At 46.5% G+C, this 17234-nt stretch overlaps 1 protein-coding gene across 1 annotated transcript in view; it reads right to left on the reverse strand.

Annotated features, from left to right (window-relative positions):
* Positions 1-13171: 13171 nt before the first annotated feature.
* Positions 13172-17234, reverse strand: part of LOC111965736 (neuronal acetylcholine receptor subunit alpha-3-like) — a gene marked incomplete at its 5' end in the record, with an annotated part of 21744 nt that continues 17681 nt past the window's right edge. The window contains 2 exon segments of the mRNA XM_070444208.1: positions 13172-13440; positions 13443-13470. Coding sequence (XP_070300309.1) covers positions 13349-13440; positions 13443-13470 — 120 coding nt within the window.

A 17234-nucleotide genomic window follows, 5' to 3' on the forward strand; every position in this document is an offset into this window, starting at 1 on the left:
AGAGAGAGATAGGAGATGGTAAGGAGATGAGTGGAGATGGAGAGGGAGGGGAGAAGGACTGGAAGGGAGAAGGAGATGGAGGGGAAGAAGAAGAAGGAAATGGAGGGGAGAAGGAGAAGGAAATGGAGGGCGGAGCAAAATGGAGATGGAGGGGAGAGGGAGAAAGGAGATGGAGGGGAGAGGAAGAATGGAAGAGAGAAGGAGAAGGAGAAATGGAGTGGGAGATGAGAAAGAGATGGGGGAGAGGGAGAAAAGGAGAATGGAGATGGAGGGGAGATGAGAAAAGAGAGGCGGGGAAGGGGAGAATGAGATGGAGGGGAGAGGGAGAAAGAGATGGAGGGAGAAGGGAGAAGGAGGATGGAAGGGGAAGAGGGAGAGGAGATGGAAGAGAGAAGGAGAAGGAGATGGAGGGGAGATGAGAAAGAGATGGAGAGGGAGAGGAGATGGAGATGGAGGGGAGATGAGAAAGAGATGGAGGGGCAGGGGAGAATGAGATGGAGGGGAGAGGGAGAAGGAGAATTGGAGGGGAGAGGGAGAAGGAGATGGAGGTGAGAGGGAGAGAAGAGGAAGAGAGAAGGAGAAGGAGATGGAGGGGAAGATGAAGAAAGAGATGGAGGGGAGGGGAGAAGGAGATGGAGGGAGGGGAGAAGGAGATGGAGGAGAGGGAGAGGAGATTGAAGGAGAGATTGAGAAGGAGAAGGAGAGGGAGGGGAGAAGGACATGGAAGGGAGAAGGAGATAGAGGGGAGAAAGGACCATGGAAGGGAGGGGAGAGGAGAGGAGATGAATGGGAGAAGGAGATTGGAGGGGAGAGGGAAGGAGATGGAGGGGAGAGGGTGTGGACAGGAGGGGAAAGAGGGAGAAGGAGAGAGAGGGGGGAGAAAGGGAGGGAGCAGGGAGGGGAGGAGGAGGGGAGAATGAGAAGGGGGGAGTAGGATATGGGGGGGGGGGAGGTGAAGGGGAGAAGGAGCTGGAGGGAGAAGGAGAGGAGATGGAAAGAGAGAAGGAGAAGGAGATGGAAGGGGAGATGAGAAAGAGATTGGAGGGGAGGGAAGGGGAGAAGGAGGTTGGAGGGGAGAGGAGAAGGAGATGGAGATGGAAGGGAGATGAGAAAAGAGATGGAGGGGAGGGGAGAAGTGAGATGGAGGGGAAGAGGGAGAAGGAGATGGAGGGGAGAAGGGAGAGGAGAAATTGAAGAGAGAAGGAGAAAGAGATGGAGGGGAGATGAAAAAGAGATGAAGGGCAGGGGGAGAAAGGAGAATGGAGGGGAGAGGGAGAAGGAAGATGGAGGGGAAGAGGAGATGGAGATTGGAGACGGAGAAGGAGATTGAGATTGAGAAGGAGAAGGAGAGGGCAGAAGGACATGAAAGGGAGAAGGAGAATGGAGGGGAGCAGGAGAAGGACAGGGAGGGGAGAGGAGAAGGAGATGAATGGGAAGAAGGAATGGAGGGGAGAGGGAAAGGAGATGGAGGGGAAGAGGTGTGGAGCAGGAGGGGAGAGGGAGAGGAGAGGGAGGGGGAGGGAAGGGAGCAGGAGGGGAGGAGGAGGGGAGAGGGAGGGGAGAAATGAGACAGGAGGGGAGTAGGAATAAGGGAGGGAAGAAGGAGGTGAAAGGGGAGAAGGAGCTGCGGAGGGAAGGAAGGAGAGGAGAGGGAGAAGGATAGTGGAGGATGGAGAAGGAGATGGAGAGGAGAGAGAAGGAGAAGGAGATGAGAGGAGAAGGAGATGGAGAGGAGAAAGGAGATGGAGAAAGGAAGGGACGAGGAGAAGGAGAAGGAGATGGGAGATGGAGAAGGAGATGGAGATGGAGATGGAGAGGAGAAGGAGAGGGAGAGGAGAAGGAGATGGAGAAGGAGATGGAGAGGGAGAGGAGAAGGAGAAAGGAGAAGGAGATGGAATGGAAGATGGAGATGGAGAGGAGAAAGGAGATGGAGAAGGAGAAGGAGAGGAGAAGGAGATGGAGAAGGAGATGGAGATGAGATGGAGATGGAAGAGGAGAAGGAGAGGGAGAGGGAGAGGAGAAGGAGATGGAGATAGGAAGATGGAGAGGGAGAGGGAGAAAGGAGAAAGGAGACAGGAGATGGAGATGGAGAAGGAGATAGGAGATGGAGAGGAGAGGAGATGGAGAAGGAGAAGGAGAGGGAGAGGAGAAGGAGACGTGAGGAAGGAGATGGAGATGGAGATGGAGAGGAGAAGGAGATGGGAGAAAGGAGATGGAGAGGGAGAGGAGAAGAGATGGAAGAAGGAAGATGGAGAGGGAAGGCATGGAAGGGAGAAAGGAGATAGAGGGGAAGAGGGAGATGGAGGGAGAGGGGAAAGGAGAATGGAGGGGAGAGGGTGTGGAGCAGGAAGGGGAGAGGGAGGGAGAGGGAGGGGAGAAGGAGGGGAGGCAGGGCGGGAGGAGGAGGGAGAATGAGAGGGGGAAGTAAGATATGGAGGGGAGAAGGAGGTGAAGGGGGAAGGAGCTGGAGGGAGAAGAGAGGAGATGGAAGAGAGAAAGGAAAAGAGATGGAGGGGAGATTGAGAAAAGAGATTGTAGGGGAGGGAAGAAGAGGTGGAGGGGAGAGAGAAGGAGATGGAGATGGAGGGGAGATGAGAAAGAAGATGGAGGGGAGGGAGAAAGGAGATGGAGGGGAGAAGGAGAAGAGAATGAGGGGAGAGGAAGATGGAAGATGAGACGGAAAAGAAAAAAAAAGGAATTGAGATTGAGATTGAGAAGGAGAAGGAGAGGGAGAAGTACATGGAAGGGAGAAGGAGATGGAGGGGAGAAGGAGAAAGGAAAGGGAAGGGGAGGAGGAGAAAGGAGATGAATGGGAGAAGGAGATGGAGGGGAGAGGGAAAGGAGATGGAGGCGGAGAAGGGTGTGGAGCAGGAGGGGAGAGGGAGGGGAGAAGGAGGGGAGCAGGAGGGGAGGAGCGGAGGGGAGAAGGAGGGGAGAATGAGAAGGAAGGGGAGTAGGATAAGGAGGGTAGAAGGAGGTGAAAAGGGAGAAGGAAGCTGCGGAGGAAGAAGGAGAGGAGAAGGGAGAGGAGAGGGAGGGGAGAGGAGAAGGAGAAAGGAGACTGGAGATGGAGATGGAGTATGGAGAAGGAGATGGAGATGGAGAGGAGAAGGAGAGGAGATGGAGAGGGAGAGGAGAAAGGAGAAGAGATGGAGATGCGGAAAGGAGATGGAGATGGAAGAAGGAGAAGGAGCAGGAGAGGGAGAGAGAAGGAGATGGAGAAGGAGAAGGAGATGGGAGAGGGAGAGGAGAAGTAGAAGGAAGATGGAGAAGGAGATGGAGAATGGAGGGAAGAGGAGAACGGAGAATGAGAGGGAAAGAAAAAAAAAAAAAAAACGGGAAAAGGAGAAAGAAAAAAATGGAGATGGAGATGGAGAGGAGAAGGAGAAGAGATTGGAGAGGGAGAGGAGAAGGAGATGGAGAATGAGATGGAGAGGGAGAGAAAGAGAAGGAGAACGGAGATGAGAAAGGAGGATGGAGATGGAGAGGAGAAGAGATGGAGAAGAGATGGAGAGGGAGAGGAGAAGGAGATGGAAGAAGGAGATGGAGGGGAGGGGAGAAGGAGGTGGAGGGAGAGGGAGAAGGAGATGAGGATGTACGGGAGATGAGAAAAGAGATGGAAGGGGAGGGGAGAAGGAGATGGAAGGGGAGAGGGAGAAGGAGATGGAGGGGAGAAGGGAGAGGAGATGGAGAATGAGACGGAGAGGAGAATTGAGATTGGAGAAAGGAGAAGGAGAGGGAGAAGTACATGGAAGGGAGAAGGAGATGGAGGGGAGAAGGGAGAAGGGAAAGGGAAGGGGAGAGGAGAAGGAAGATGAATGGGAGAAAGGAGATGGAGGGGAGAGGGAAAGAGATGGAGGGGAGAGGGGTGTGGAGCAGGAGGGAGAGGGAGAAGGATGAGGATGAAAGGAGGGGAGAAGGAGGGGAGCAGGAGGGGAGGAGGAGGGAGAGGGAGGGGAGATGAAAGGAGGAGTAGGATAAGGAGGGGAGGAAGGAGGTGAAGGGGAAGAAGGAGCTGCGGAGGAAGAAGGAGAGGAGAAGGAGAAGGAGAAGGGAGGGGGGAGAGGAGAAGGAGATGGAGATGGGAGACAGGAGATGGAAGATGGAGAGAAGAAGGAGATTGAGAGGGAAAGAGGAGAAGGAGAATGGGAGAAGGAGAAAAATGGAGAGGGAGAGGAAAAGGAGAAGGAAGAAGAGATGGAGCTGGAGAGGAGAAGGAGATGGAGAGGGAGAGGAAGAAGGAGAAGGAGATGGAGATGGAGAGGAGAAGGAGATGGAGAAGGAGATGGAAAGGGAAGGAGAAGGAGATGGGAAGGAGATGGAAGAGGGAGAGGAAGAAGGAGATGAGAAGGAGATGGAATGAAGAGGAGAAGGAGATGGAGATGGAAGAAGGAGAAGGGGATGGAGAAGGGAGAAGGAAGAAGAGAAGGAGATGGAGATGGAGATGGAGAGGAGAAGGAGAAGGAGATGGAGAGGAGAAGGAGATGGAGAAGGAGATGGAGAGGGAGAGGAGAAGGAGATGGAGAAGGAGAATTGGAAAGATGAAGAGGAGAGAGATGGAGAAGGAGATGGAGATGGAGAGGAGAAGGAATGGAGAAGGAGATGGAGAGGGAGAGGAGAAGGGAGATGGAGAGGGAAGGACATGGAAGGGGAGAAGGAGTGAGGGGACAGGGAGGTGAGAAGGAAATAGAAAGGGAGAAGAGATAGAGAGCAGAGGAGAGGGAAGGGGAGAAGGAGGGTAGCAGGAGCAGGAGATGAAGGGGAGAGGGAGAAGGGGAAGGAGGGTAGAAGGAGAAGGAGATGGAGGGGAGAGTAGATAGGAGGGAGAGGGAAGAGGGAGGGGAGATGGAGATGAGACGGAGAAGGAGATTGAGAAGGAGAAGGAGAGGGAGAAGTTTTACATGGAAGGGAGAGGGAGTGGAGGGGAGAGGAAGAATGGAAAGGGAAGGGGAGAGGAAGAAGGAGATGAATGGGAAAAGAAGGAGATGGAGGGGGAGAGGGAAAGGAGAATGGAAGGGGAGAGGGTGGGAGCAGGAGGGGAGGAGGGGCCGGAGAGGGAGGGGAGAATGAGAAGGAGGGGAGTAAGGATAAGGAGGGGAGAAGGAGCTGCGAGGAAGAAGGAGAGGAGAGGGAGAATGAGAGGGAGGGGGGAAGAGGAGAAGGAGATGGAGATGGAACAAGGAGAAGGAGAAGGAGAAGGGAGATGGAGAGGGAGAGGAGAAGGAGATGGAGAAGGAGAATGGAGAAGGGGAAAGGAGAAGGAGATAGGAGAAGGAGATGGAGAGGAGAAGGAGAAGGAGATGGAGAGGAAGAGGAGAAAAGGAGATGGAGATGGAGAATGGAGAGGAGAAGGAGATGGAGAAGGAGAATGGGAGAGGGAGAGGAGAAGGAGATGGAGAAAGGAGAAGGAGAATGGAGAGGAGAAGGAGATGGAGAGGGAGAGGAGAAGGACGATGGAGAGGGAAGGACATGGAAAGGGAGAAGGAAGAATAGAGGGGAGAAGGGAGGTGAAGAAGGAAATGAAAGGGAGAAGGAGATAGAGAAGGAAGAGAGGGATGGGGAGAAGGAGGGTAAAGCAGGAGAAGGAGAATGGAGGGGAGAGGGAGAAGGAGATAGGAGGGTAGAAGGAGAAGAGATGGAGGGGAGAGTAGAAGGAGGGGAGAGGGAGGGGAGGGTGTTACATCCTAAGATGCTGGGTTTTTTACTGAAGACTCCGGAGCTAATAAACGAACAGATTGATTTAAGTCTCCTTAACACATTACAAGTCGACTAACTCTCTACAGCTTCAGCCCCAACTCCCCAATACATCATTGAACTTTAAGCTGCCCTTACTTGCATCTCATAACACCAAATGACTCAATGCAAGAACGGAACCGCCCATTATCATTTGTTAATTCAAATAACTCAACCCCTGCATACAAATCCCATGGCTATTTGCAACCATTTTACATATAAACTCACTTAACAACAATAATACATTTTCTCAATACAACCACAGAGGTGGAGAAGGAGATGGAGGGGAGAAGGAAGGATGAGAGGGGAGATGAGGAGGGGAGATGGAGGAGGGGAGAAGGACTGGAGGGGAGAAGGAGATGGAGGGGAGAGGAGGAGGCGAGAAGGAGCTATGAGGGGAGAAAGGAATGGAGGGAAATGGAGGGGAGAGGAGAGAGGGGTGGGGAGAAGGAGATTGGGGGAGGGGAGAAGGAGATGGAGGGGTGGGGAGAGGAGATGGAGGGGAGGGGAAGAAGGAGATGGATGGGGAGTGGGAGAAAGGACGATGGAGGGGAGGGGAAGAAGGAAGAATGGGAGGGGAAGAGGAGAAGGAGATGGAGGGGAGAGAAGGAGATGGAGGGAGAGGGAGAATGGAGATGGAGATGGAGGGGAGGATGAGAAGGAGATGGAAGGGGAGGGGAGAAAGGAGATGGAGGGAGGGAAAAAGGAGATGGAAGAGATAAAGGAAGAAGAGATGGAGGGGAAGCGGGAAGGGGAGGGGAGAAGGAGATGGAGGGGAGGGGAGAAGGAGCTGGAAAGGGCGGGAGAAGGAGAGGATAGATGAGAGCAGCCTGGTTGTGGAGCTTTGCAATGCATTTTCCACGGGAGTTAGAAAATTGGTACTGATCTGGAGATAGAAGAGGAAAGAGTGAGCGAAGTAGGAGGAGAAATGGAAAGAGGAGGGGGATGCAAAGAAGAAGAGATGAAGAGTAGGAAATAGAGACATAAGGAGGAGAAGGGCACAGGAAGCTTCCTGTCTAAAAGAATGATGTGAGACTGCYAGTTTSTAAAYGTTTGATGACAAAATGACAGACAGAGCGTGAGAGACTATCCTACTGCCTTACACACATGCACACAAACAAACACTCAGACAATGCAAACACACACACACACTTTGCGTTGAGTCTGGAATGCTATGCAGGAGCTGGATGAGTGCCGTCACACTGTGACCATGAAGGAAATCATGTAAAATATTCATCCTGCGCCAGTCTTAATAATGCATTACCCCACCACTTACGGACTGAGCAACTCCTGCAAGCCACGCTGTGAAAATACATCAGGGATTCTCRTTACAGAAGATCTCTGCTCCTCTCAAAGATGCACGAAAGTGTCGATGTCTTAGCTTTGGGGGCTGACTATATGCTTTGAGCTTGGCCACATAATCTGGTCCAATTAGGTATTAGATGGCTAGTCTGGTGTGGATCATGATCATTTAAGGTCAAAGAGATGAGGGGAGGAGAGGAAAAGAGGGATGAAGATGAAAGCAGGGAGGGAGGGAGGGAGGTGGTGACAGGGTTATGAGAAGTAGATAGAGAAGTAGCTCTACTAAAACATCCCTCCCACTCTCACTCTGCCTCTCTCTCTCCCTCTCTCTTTCCCTCTCTCTCTCTCTCTCTCTCTCTCTCACTCTTCTCTTTCATCCGTCTCTCTCTGGCGGATCTTTAGGCCACATTATGGACAGCCCATGGCACTCTGCCAAGATAGTGTTTGGTATGGGTGGATGAGGGCAGGCAGACAGGCAGACCGACAGGCAGACAGGCAGCATCTCCATATTAATGACATCATGACTTCACCATTACATAATCAAATAGATTAGCCATGTATGCAGAGCTCCGGGGTCCGACAGGGATGAAATTACTCACACAGAAGGGTTGTTATGAACCAACCACAGTGTGGTCAGACCCAAAACCAGACTCGGGCTCTAGTCTAGCTTAGAGATGTGCTGTAGTAGAAGATGATTGTGTTAGAGACTCAGCATTTACCCGAGACTGTCAGTCGCAGAGAGGCCGATGCTGCTGACAGCATCCTTCAACTTCACCTTTGACCTCGGAGAGATAGGGAGCGAGGGATACATATCAAAGAAGAAGAAAATGGCTTTTGAGAAAATGCTTCGCCATGCTTTTTGCGTGTGAGTGCACGTGTGTGTGCGTGTGCACGTGTGTGTGTGTGTGTGTGTGCGTGTGCACGCGTGAGTGACATTGAAGCACTACCAGGGGTCATATTGATGTAACTCCAGTGGCTGCTCGGCCCAGAGTATCTCAGACAGGGACACAGAGGTGACTCATTAAAGCCAGCATGACATTATTAACAAACCCCCTGGTAATTCCTATATAACTCCCCATGTCATCTAGCCTTCACTGTCTCCTCTCCCTCTATCCCTCTATCTGTCACACCCTGATCTGTTTCACCTGTCTTGTGCTAGTCTCCACCCCCCTCCATCATCCCCTGTGCATTTATACCGGTGTTTTCTGTATGTCTGTTGCCAGTTCGTTTTGTCTCGTCAAGCCTACCAGCGTGTTTTTCCGTGCGCCTGTTCTCTGTTTTCTAGTTCTTACGGTTTTGACCATTCTGCCAGCCCTGACTCTGAGCCTGCCTGCCGCTCTGTACCTTTGTGACTCTGCCCTGGATTACTAGCATCTGCCTGTCCTGACCCTGAGCCTGCCTGCAGTTCTGTACCGTACTGACTTTGCCCTGGATTACTGACCTCTGCCTGCCCTTGACCTYTCGTTTGTCTGCCCCTTATTTTGTCAATAAACATCTGTGATTTGACCTGTCTGCATCTGGGTCTTATTTTCGGTTACTAGTCCAACACTCTAACCAGTAGGCTACCTGCCGCCAAAATCCTGTTATCCTGAACCGTGATACTATCCCCTATCCTCCACTGTATCCACATCTATAAAAGGGGTGTGCAAACCCTGGACCATGAATAGGTTTTACAACGGCCCACGAGATAGTTAATGAAAATGAGGGCTATGAGCTCAGGAATACGCTCTCCCTCCAACGTCGTCTTCCCTGCCTCCTCTGAGTCGCTCCCTTTATTTTCTACCCTCCACAAAACTACCCTCCATTAAACTACCCTCCACAAAACTACCCTCCATTAAACTACCCTCCACTAAACTACCCTCCACTAAACTACCCTCCACAAAACTACCCTCCATTAAACTACCCTCCACTAAACTACCCTCCACAAAACTACCCTCCATTAAACTACCCTCCACAAAACTACCCTCCATTAAACTACCCTCCACAAAACTACCCTCCATTAAACTACCGTCCACAAAAACTACCCTCCACACTAAACTACCGCTCCACTAAACTACCCTCGCTTAAAATACCCTCCACGTAACCTACCCTCCACTACCCTCCACTAAACTACCCTCCACTAAACTACCCTCCATTAAACTACCCTCCACTAAACTACCCTCCATTCATAAGTTCACTTTTCCTCTCTCCCCCCATCTTCCCCAAAGAAGGATATATAATATAATAATTATGGCATGATTAAGCCCTTTCATCACATCATTAACCCTGTTTGTCCCCAGAGCGGATCCTGCCTATGGGCAACAACACACATACAACAAACGTTCACATAGCATACACACATCTGAGCCTGCTGGCAATACCCACACACATGAAAGGCCCACTTGATTTCTAAAAAGCAGAGGGTGATTTCCCACTTATCCCCAGTCATATATATTGTAACACTCGTGTTAATACATTTACAGAGCCTTCAGAAAGTTTTCACATCCCTTTACTTTWCCAACATTTTATTGTGTTACAGACTGAATTTAAAATGGATTAAATGTATAGTTTTTGGTCACTGACCTACACACAATACCCCATAACGTCKAAGTAGAAGAATGTTTTTCAACATTTTTACAAATGAATTCAATATGAAAAGCTGAAATGTTTTGAGTGAATAGGCAAGCCTAAATAAGTTCAGGAGTAAAAATGTGCTTAACAAGGCACATAATAATTGTCATGGACTCACTCTGTGTGCAATAATAGTTTTTTACATGARATTTGAATGACTACCTCATCTCTGTACACCACACATTCAATTATCTGTAAGGTCCCGCAGTCGAGCAGTGAATTACAAACACAGATTCAACCACAAAGACCAGGGAAGTTTTCAATGCCTCACAAAGAAGGGCACCTATTGGTAGATGGGTAAAAAATGCAAAAAGCATWCATTGATTATCCCTTTGATCATGGTGAAGTTATTAATTACACTTTGGATGGTGTATCAATACACCCAGTCACTACAAAGATACAGGCGTCCTTCCTAACTCAGTTYCCGGAGAGGAAGGAAACAGCTCAGGGATTTCACCATGAAACGAATGGTGATTTAAAACAGTTACAGTTTAATGGCTGTGAAAGAAGAAAACTGAGGATGGATCAACAACATTGTAGTTACTCCACAAAACTAACCTAATTGACAGAGTTAAAAAGAAGGAAGCCTGTACAGAATAAAAATATTCCAAAACATACATCCTGTTTGCAACAAGGCACTAAAGTAATACTGCAAAAAATGTGGCAAAGCAATTCACTTTTTGTCCTGAATAAAGTGTTATGTTTGTGGCAAATCCAATACAACACATTACTGAGTACCACTCTCCACATTTTCAAGCATAGTGGCGGATGCATCATGTTATGGGTATGCTTGTAATCATTAAGGACTATGGAGTTTTTCAGGATAAAAAATAAATAGAATGGAGCTAAGCACAGGCAAACCTGGTTTAGTCTGCTTTCCACCAGACACTGGGAGAATAATTCACCTTTCAGCAGGACAATAATCTAAAACACAAGGCCAAATATACACTGGAGTTGCTTACCAAGATGACAGTAAATGTTCCTGAGTGGCCTAGTTACAGTTTTGATTTAAATCTACTTGAAAATCTATGGCAAGACCTGAAAATGGTTGTSTAGCAATGATCAACKACCAATTTTACAGAGCTTGAAGAATTTTGAAAATATGAATGGGCAAATGTTACACAATCCAGGTGTGGAAAGCTCTTACAGACTTACCCAGTTAGACGCACAGCTGTAATCCCTTCCGAAGGTACTTCAACTAATGATTGACTCAGGGGTGTGAATACTTATGTAAATGAGATATTTCTGTATTTCATTTTCAATAAATGTGCAAACATTTCTAAAAACATGTTTTCACTTCGTCATMATGGTGTATTATGTGTAGATGGGTGAGAAAAATAAATGTAATCCATTTTAAATTTAGGCTGTAACACAACAAATATAAAATATAAACAAAATGTGGAATAAGTCAAGGGGTATGAATACTTTCTGAAGGCANATGGTGTATTATGTGTAGATGGGTGAGAAAAATAAATGTAATCCATTTTAAATTTAGGCTGTAACACAACAAATATAAAATATAAACAAAATGTGGAATAAGTCAAGGGGTATGAATACTTTCTGAAGGCAKTGTCCCTTGTCAATGAAAGCAACCAGACAGGCTTGGCTTTTTAAATCATTTTACTCAGAGGTTTTAACCCTTTACACTCGTACAACTATATGGATAGGGCTACATTTGAAATGTTTCTTACAGAAGAAATATGAAAATAATATGCATAACCATGGTAGCAATTGAAAGGGAACAGTTTATGGGGAAATTAGTAGACCAAAGGTGAGGACACGACCYTTCACCTGACACAAGACTGAATCCAAACATTACACTGTTGATTTTATGTGCATTTGACATGTACTGTACTTTTTYACCCCGCATTTGTTGATAGTGAAATCTGATACATTCAGTAACATGATAAGAATATTCCTAGGAAATGTGGGGTAGGTGCAAACATAAGACAAAACAATGACAAGGGTTTGAGTGAGAGGACTAACTGGAGTCTCCAAGTGGCCACACCTCTCCAGAGTGTGCAGTTCCTAAGTCATTTCAATGCACTTTTATGACTCAAAGAAGAGTCTTCAACTGTAAGGTACTTTTTTTAGTTTTCCAAGATGTGCCTTTGAGGAACTAGTACAAGTACACGTGTAGTTTTGTTTGGAACACAACCCTTGGTCCCCGCCATCCCACAATTACCGTTGTTGTTTACGCAATCCAAAAACGGTCCATAATAAATCCCTATCTCGGTCAGGTGGGCATAACTTGGAAGTTTGTTCTATTGCCAACACGACTAGCTAAGTTATAAAATATGATATTACAGTGTTAGGCTTTCACAACGCAATCCAGAGAAACAGATCATCATTCGGTGTGCATAGAATGGAGTCATGAGGTGTGCATAGAATGGAGTCATGAGGTGTGCATAGAAAGGAGTCCTGAGGGCATTCAGGTGTGGGTGCCGCGGGAAAATGTTCAGACAAACAGACAAACACAGACTCCTTCTGTTCAGGACAACCCAGGGTGTGACGCCATGTCACCTTGTAACTGTACATCAAACATAGTGATCACAAACATTGACACTGTATATGACATGACTTTTATGATAAGGAAATGTGAATTGCACATTTGGACTCACGGGGTGTTTGGCTAGCTTGTATGACGTCAATGTCTCATCTTTCAAAATACTTTGAGTCCTGCTAATTTACAGCATTTCCCTCCCTCAGYCAACAAAAAATGTGCTAAAGTTGCCCAATTAGCGGGCGGGATGTCGGCAACTCCTTGTCGCACGAGGTGCTGAAGTTCAGAACGGCTGTCAGTCAAACCCCATACAGCGCTGTGAAGCACAGAGCCTGAGCTCTGACCTCATTTAGAGCACGTTACTGTGCAGCCACCGCGTTCCAATTTAGACACTTATCAGTGCCCAAATCTGCCATGTTCAACCCGTGTACTGGTACGAATGTAAAGGGCTATTCTACAGCTTACATTAGTATCTCTTTACAGTTGCTACATTTACACTGAGTGTTGTGTCAACCCCAGTGTGAGATGCAAACATGTTATCATGATATATTTATGAGAATGATGTTAAAGTCACACGACCATGTCTGTACAGAAACCATATTCAAAACCAGCATCATAAATCATGCATAATATATATATATATATACAGTATATGTTGTATATACAGTATAACCTGGGCCAGGAGTATTTCCTATAGAGTTGTTCCTGGTAAGGAGATACTCCTAGCCGTAAGCATAGCACAGGATTGAAGATATTACAGATTTATATCATCAACAGATCAGTAGACTACAGTATCATAACATGTCGAGTAAGAGAGAGGCATCATCTAGTTACTCCTTCACTCAGCCACTGACCACATACAGCACTGAGCTACAGATTCTAGATCCGTTTGGCATCATGTCTAGAACGAGAACCAACTTCTCTACTGGCATAATACATGGGTAGGAATGGCGATAGCAATTCAGTGGTCCCAACAATAGGGCCTCACAGTACATCAATGGTTACAATGAGGTTTGTTTTATAAATTGGACTGCTGTCTTTTTCATAGTTTTGCCTGCTTTCGGGACCGGAAGACAGTAGATGCCAGTAGAATAGGCAATAAGTAACGGAAGCGAGAGGGAGAGAATGTAAAAAAGGAAGATTGGTGAGAATGAGAGGACAACGGAGACGAACGACAATAAAGGAAAAAAGAGAAGTGGTTCATGTGAAGAAGCTGATGAGAGGCTGAAGAAACAGTCCCAGAGTTCCAGTGATACACACAGTCACAAACACCCACAGGAAGATCGTCATCACATGGCTCCGTACTTCCAGTCATCTTCCACCTGGAGAGAGAGAGAGAGAGAGAGAGAGAGAGAGAGAGAGAGAGAGAGAGAGAGAGAGAGAGAGAGAGAATAGAGGATAATATAGAGGAATATAATATATAGAGAGAAGAGAGAATAGAGAGAGAGAGAGAAGAGAGAGAGAGAGAGAGAATAGAGAGAGAGAGGATAGAGAGAGAGGAGAGAGAGAGAGAATAGAGAGAGAGCGAGAGAATAGAGAGGGGGGGAGAGAAGGAGCTCGTCAGAAGACAGGGAAGCACACAGGTCATTGAAGTCTATTGGAAATATCGTAAGACAAAGAAGGAAAGTGATCTGAGGAAAGGGTTGAAGGTTCAAAAGGGTATTAATAAATGCACTCTCTCTCTCCTCTCTCTTTGCCTTCGACTTATTGTGAAAACACATCATTGACCTTTCTGAAAAGGCTGCGAGGACCACCGTGCTAAAAGATGTCGACACTGTACTCACCACGATGTGCATTCCGCAAGAGAACGGGACAGACCAAGGGAGACAGAGAGAGAGAAAAATACCAGTATTCCTTGAGCCCCTATAGCGTATACTGGGATTGGGTCAGGCCAGGTGTGTATGTTTCTTGACATGCATGTGTGTTCTAGGCGCGTGCTTTTTCCTTTTGCAACCTGCTGTGGTCCACTGTAATGACATTGGTTGTATGGCTACTCTGTGTGCATCATTTCAATACTGAACTCAGGCCTTACTAAGAAAATGTATGACCATATTAGAGACACATATTTCGCTCAGATTATACAGACCCACAAAGAATTTGAAAACAAATCAAATTTTGGGTGAAATACCACAGTGTGCGATCACAGCAGCAAGATTTGACACCTGTTGCCACAAGAAAAGGGCAACCAGTGAAGAACAAACACCATTGTAAATACAACTTATATTTATGTTTATTTATTTTCCCTTTTTGTAATTTAAATATTTGCACATCATTACAACACTGTATATAGACATAATATGACATTTGAAATGTATTTATTCTTTTGGAACTTTTGTGAGTGTAATGTTTACTGTTACATTTCTATTGTTTACTTCACTACGCACTACGCACACCTGCCTCCCTCGTTACGCTCATCAGCGATTCATTGCACTCACCTGTGAGTCACTCACTGTTGTGCAGCATGCGCCASATGATCTAGTTACAGTATGGAATTCACAGCTAAATGTTTGCCAGCTAGATATCTTATAACTATTAAGTTAACTGTCTAAAATGTGTTAAATGCTCTGTAGTTGTGCATTTGGTTTGCTAATTTAGTAGCTAGTTAGCTATCTAGCTAAGTGGTTAGCTTCTTTATCAAATCAAGCATTCACTTGGTAACAGCAGAGAATCCCTCCTGAAGAGCCTTGCTGGCTAATATTTGATTTGTGCATGCAGAAAACTATGAGTAGCATTTTTGAGTTACTTGTATGCTTGTATAGTTTGGTCAGAAACTGTAGAAAAAGTTAGCAATGAGCTTGTTAGCATTTAGTTAGCATTCTCTATGGGATTGTACATGTACTTGTTAGCATTGCTAACCTTCAGATTACAGAGTGTGGTTTGGAAACAGTGCCCTTGTGTTTCAGTGACGTTATTACCGAATATGCCGGTATGACACAAGGTCAGTATGAAGGTATGACAATCTGGATACGGCTAGTGTGTGTGTGTGTGTGTGTGTGTGTGTGTGTGTGTGTGTGTGTGTGTGGTGTGTGTGTTGTGTGTGTGTGTGTGTGTGTGTGTGTGGTGTGTGGTGTGTGTGTGTGGTGTGTGGTGTGTGCATGGCTGTGGAATTTCAAGAATGCATGACCAGCACATTTGGTAATTCCATTTAGCTGAAGTCCAATAACTGCTTGTATTTTACATACCACTTCCACTGGACCAAGCTGCAGAGGTGAAGGACTATTTAGGAATGTAATCCAAAATCTCAACTCACAAAGAATTACACTGCAGAGCATTTCTCTGTAGTTACTGTGTAATAATCTTGGTAATAACCAATAACTGAGAAACAGAATAACTCTGTAATAACTATGTAATAACCAATAACTGAAGAACAGTTAGAACAGTTAATACAATGAAAGTTTAGATGCGATCACCATATAATTTAAACGATGAAAAAGCCTGGAAGGAGGAGAGATGACTAGAAACTATTTCGGTTGGCGTTTTATATGTGGATTAATTGTCGGAGTAGAGGTCCTTGTCCATTTCAGGTAAATAACAACTCAAGGTTTATATCCCAGGACAAATTAGCTAGCAACAGCAAGCTAGCTAAACAGGAAAATTAACGTTAGATAGCAAGTGCAAGCTAACTAGCTAAAATACCATATATGTTTAATGCTTTTCGACCGTGTCCCCAAATGAATGTCATTGGTTCAGAGTTTGTTTTGATATTTTAACCTGCGTGTCGTGATCGCGTTTGGTGTGGGGCAAAAATAATTTATGCACGATAGCGCACGATGGCGCACGCGCGCAGACGGTTTGGGAGGTGTTAAGCTTTTAAATAACTCTTTGTTGACTGTTGCTGGGTGTTATCTCCTCCATCAGCACCGGCCTGTACCCTCCTGCCCTAAGCTCTCTCCTGGCCCTTACACTAAGTCTGAATTTGTCCTGCTAGGTGACCTAAACTGGGGAAATGCTTAAAACCCCAAACCAAGTCTAAAAAACAATGGGACTCCGTAAATCTCTCCCAGATTATTAATAATCCCACAAAGTAAAACTCCAAACACCCAGAAAAAGCTACTCTCTTGATGTTATCCTCACAAATAATCCTGATAGTATCAGTCTGTTGTTTTCTGTAATGACCTTTCTGTTCGACAGTGATCTGGCAGAGTTACTCCACCTCAAGGACACCGTTAGGTGAAGGGCTCGGGCACACAAATATTCAGGTTTACTGGCTATCGTTCAGGGAAATGAGAAATAAGTGCACTCAAGCTATCTGGAAGGGCAAAGTTAGTTACTTTAAGGAGCAGTTTATCTCTGTGGGTCTAACCCCAAGAAGTTCTGGAAAACGGTAAAGACCTGGAGAATAAACCCTCCTCCTCACAGCTGCCCATGTTCCTATGTTGATGATGTGTTGTTATGACAAGGAAGCACATGGGGTTCTTTAATTACCACTTCATTAAGTCAGGATTTTCTATTTGGCTCAGCCATGCCTCCTTGCCCGTCCAACACTTCCTCATCTCCCACCTTTCTAATGCGACTAGCCCTGATGCTCCTCCCTCTTTTCCCTGCCCCGCTACACAGCTTCTCCCTACAGGCGGTCACTGAGTCTGAGGCCCTAAAGGAGTTCTTTAAACTTGACCCCGAAAAAACATCTGGGTCAGGTATGATAGCTTTGTGTGTTTCCTTTCTTCTTTTAGGTTACAGCCCTATCTCTCGCCTTTTTAACTCTGCCTCTCCTCTCTGGGGAGGTTCCCAGTGCTTGGAAGGGAGCCATGGTGCATCAGGCTGATCCTAACTTTGATTTGATTTGAACTGTTATAGGCCAATTTCTATCTTGCCCTGTTTATCAAAAGTGTTGGAAAAACTTGACTGGCTTTCTTGATGTCTATAGTATTCTCTCTGGTATGCAATCTTGGTTCTGCTCAGGTACATGCTTAGTCAATGTCATTGATTCTAAGCAATGCTGCTATTTTGATAGACTTTGCTAAAGCTTTTGATACGGTAGACCATTCCATTCTGTGGGTGGCTAAAGACTATTGGTGTCTCTTACGGGTTTTTGGCCTTGGTTTGCTAACTACCTCTCTCAAAGACTGCAGTGTACATGAGTAGA

The sequence above is a fragment of the Salvelinus sp. IW2-2015 genome, linkage group LG6.2 (assembly GCF_002910315.2).
Source record: "Salvelinus sp. IW2-2015 linkage group LG6.2, ASM291031v2, whole genome shotgun sequence".
Classification (NCBI taxonomy): domain Eukaryota; kingdom Metazoa; phylum Chordata; class Actinopteri; order Salmoniformes; family Salmonidae; genus Salvelinus; species Salvelinus sp. IW2-2015.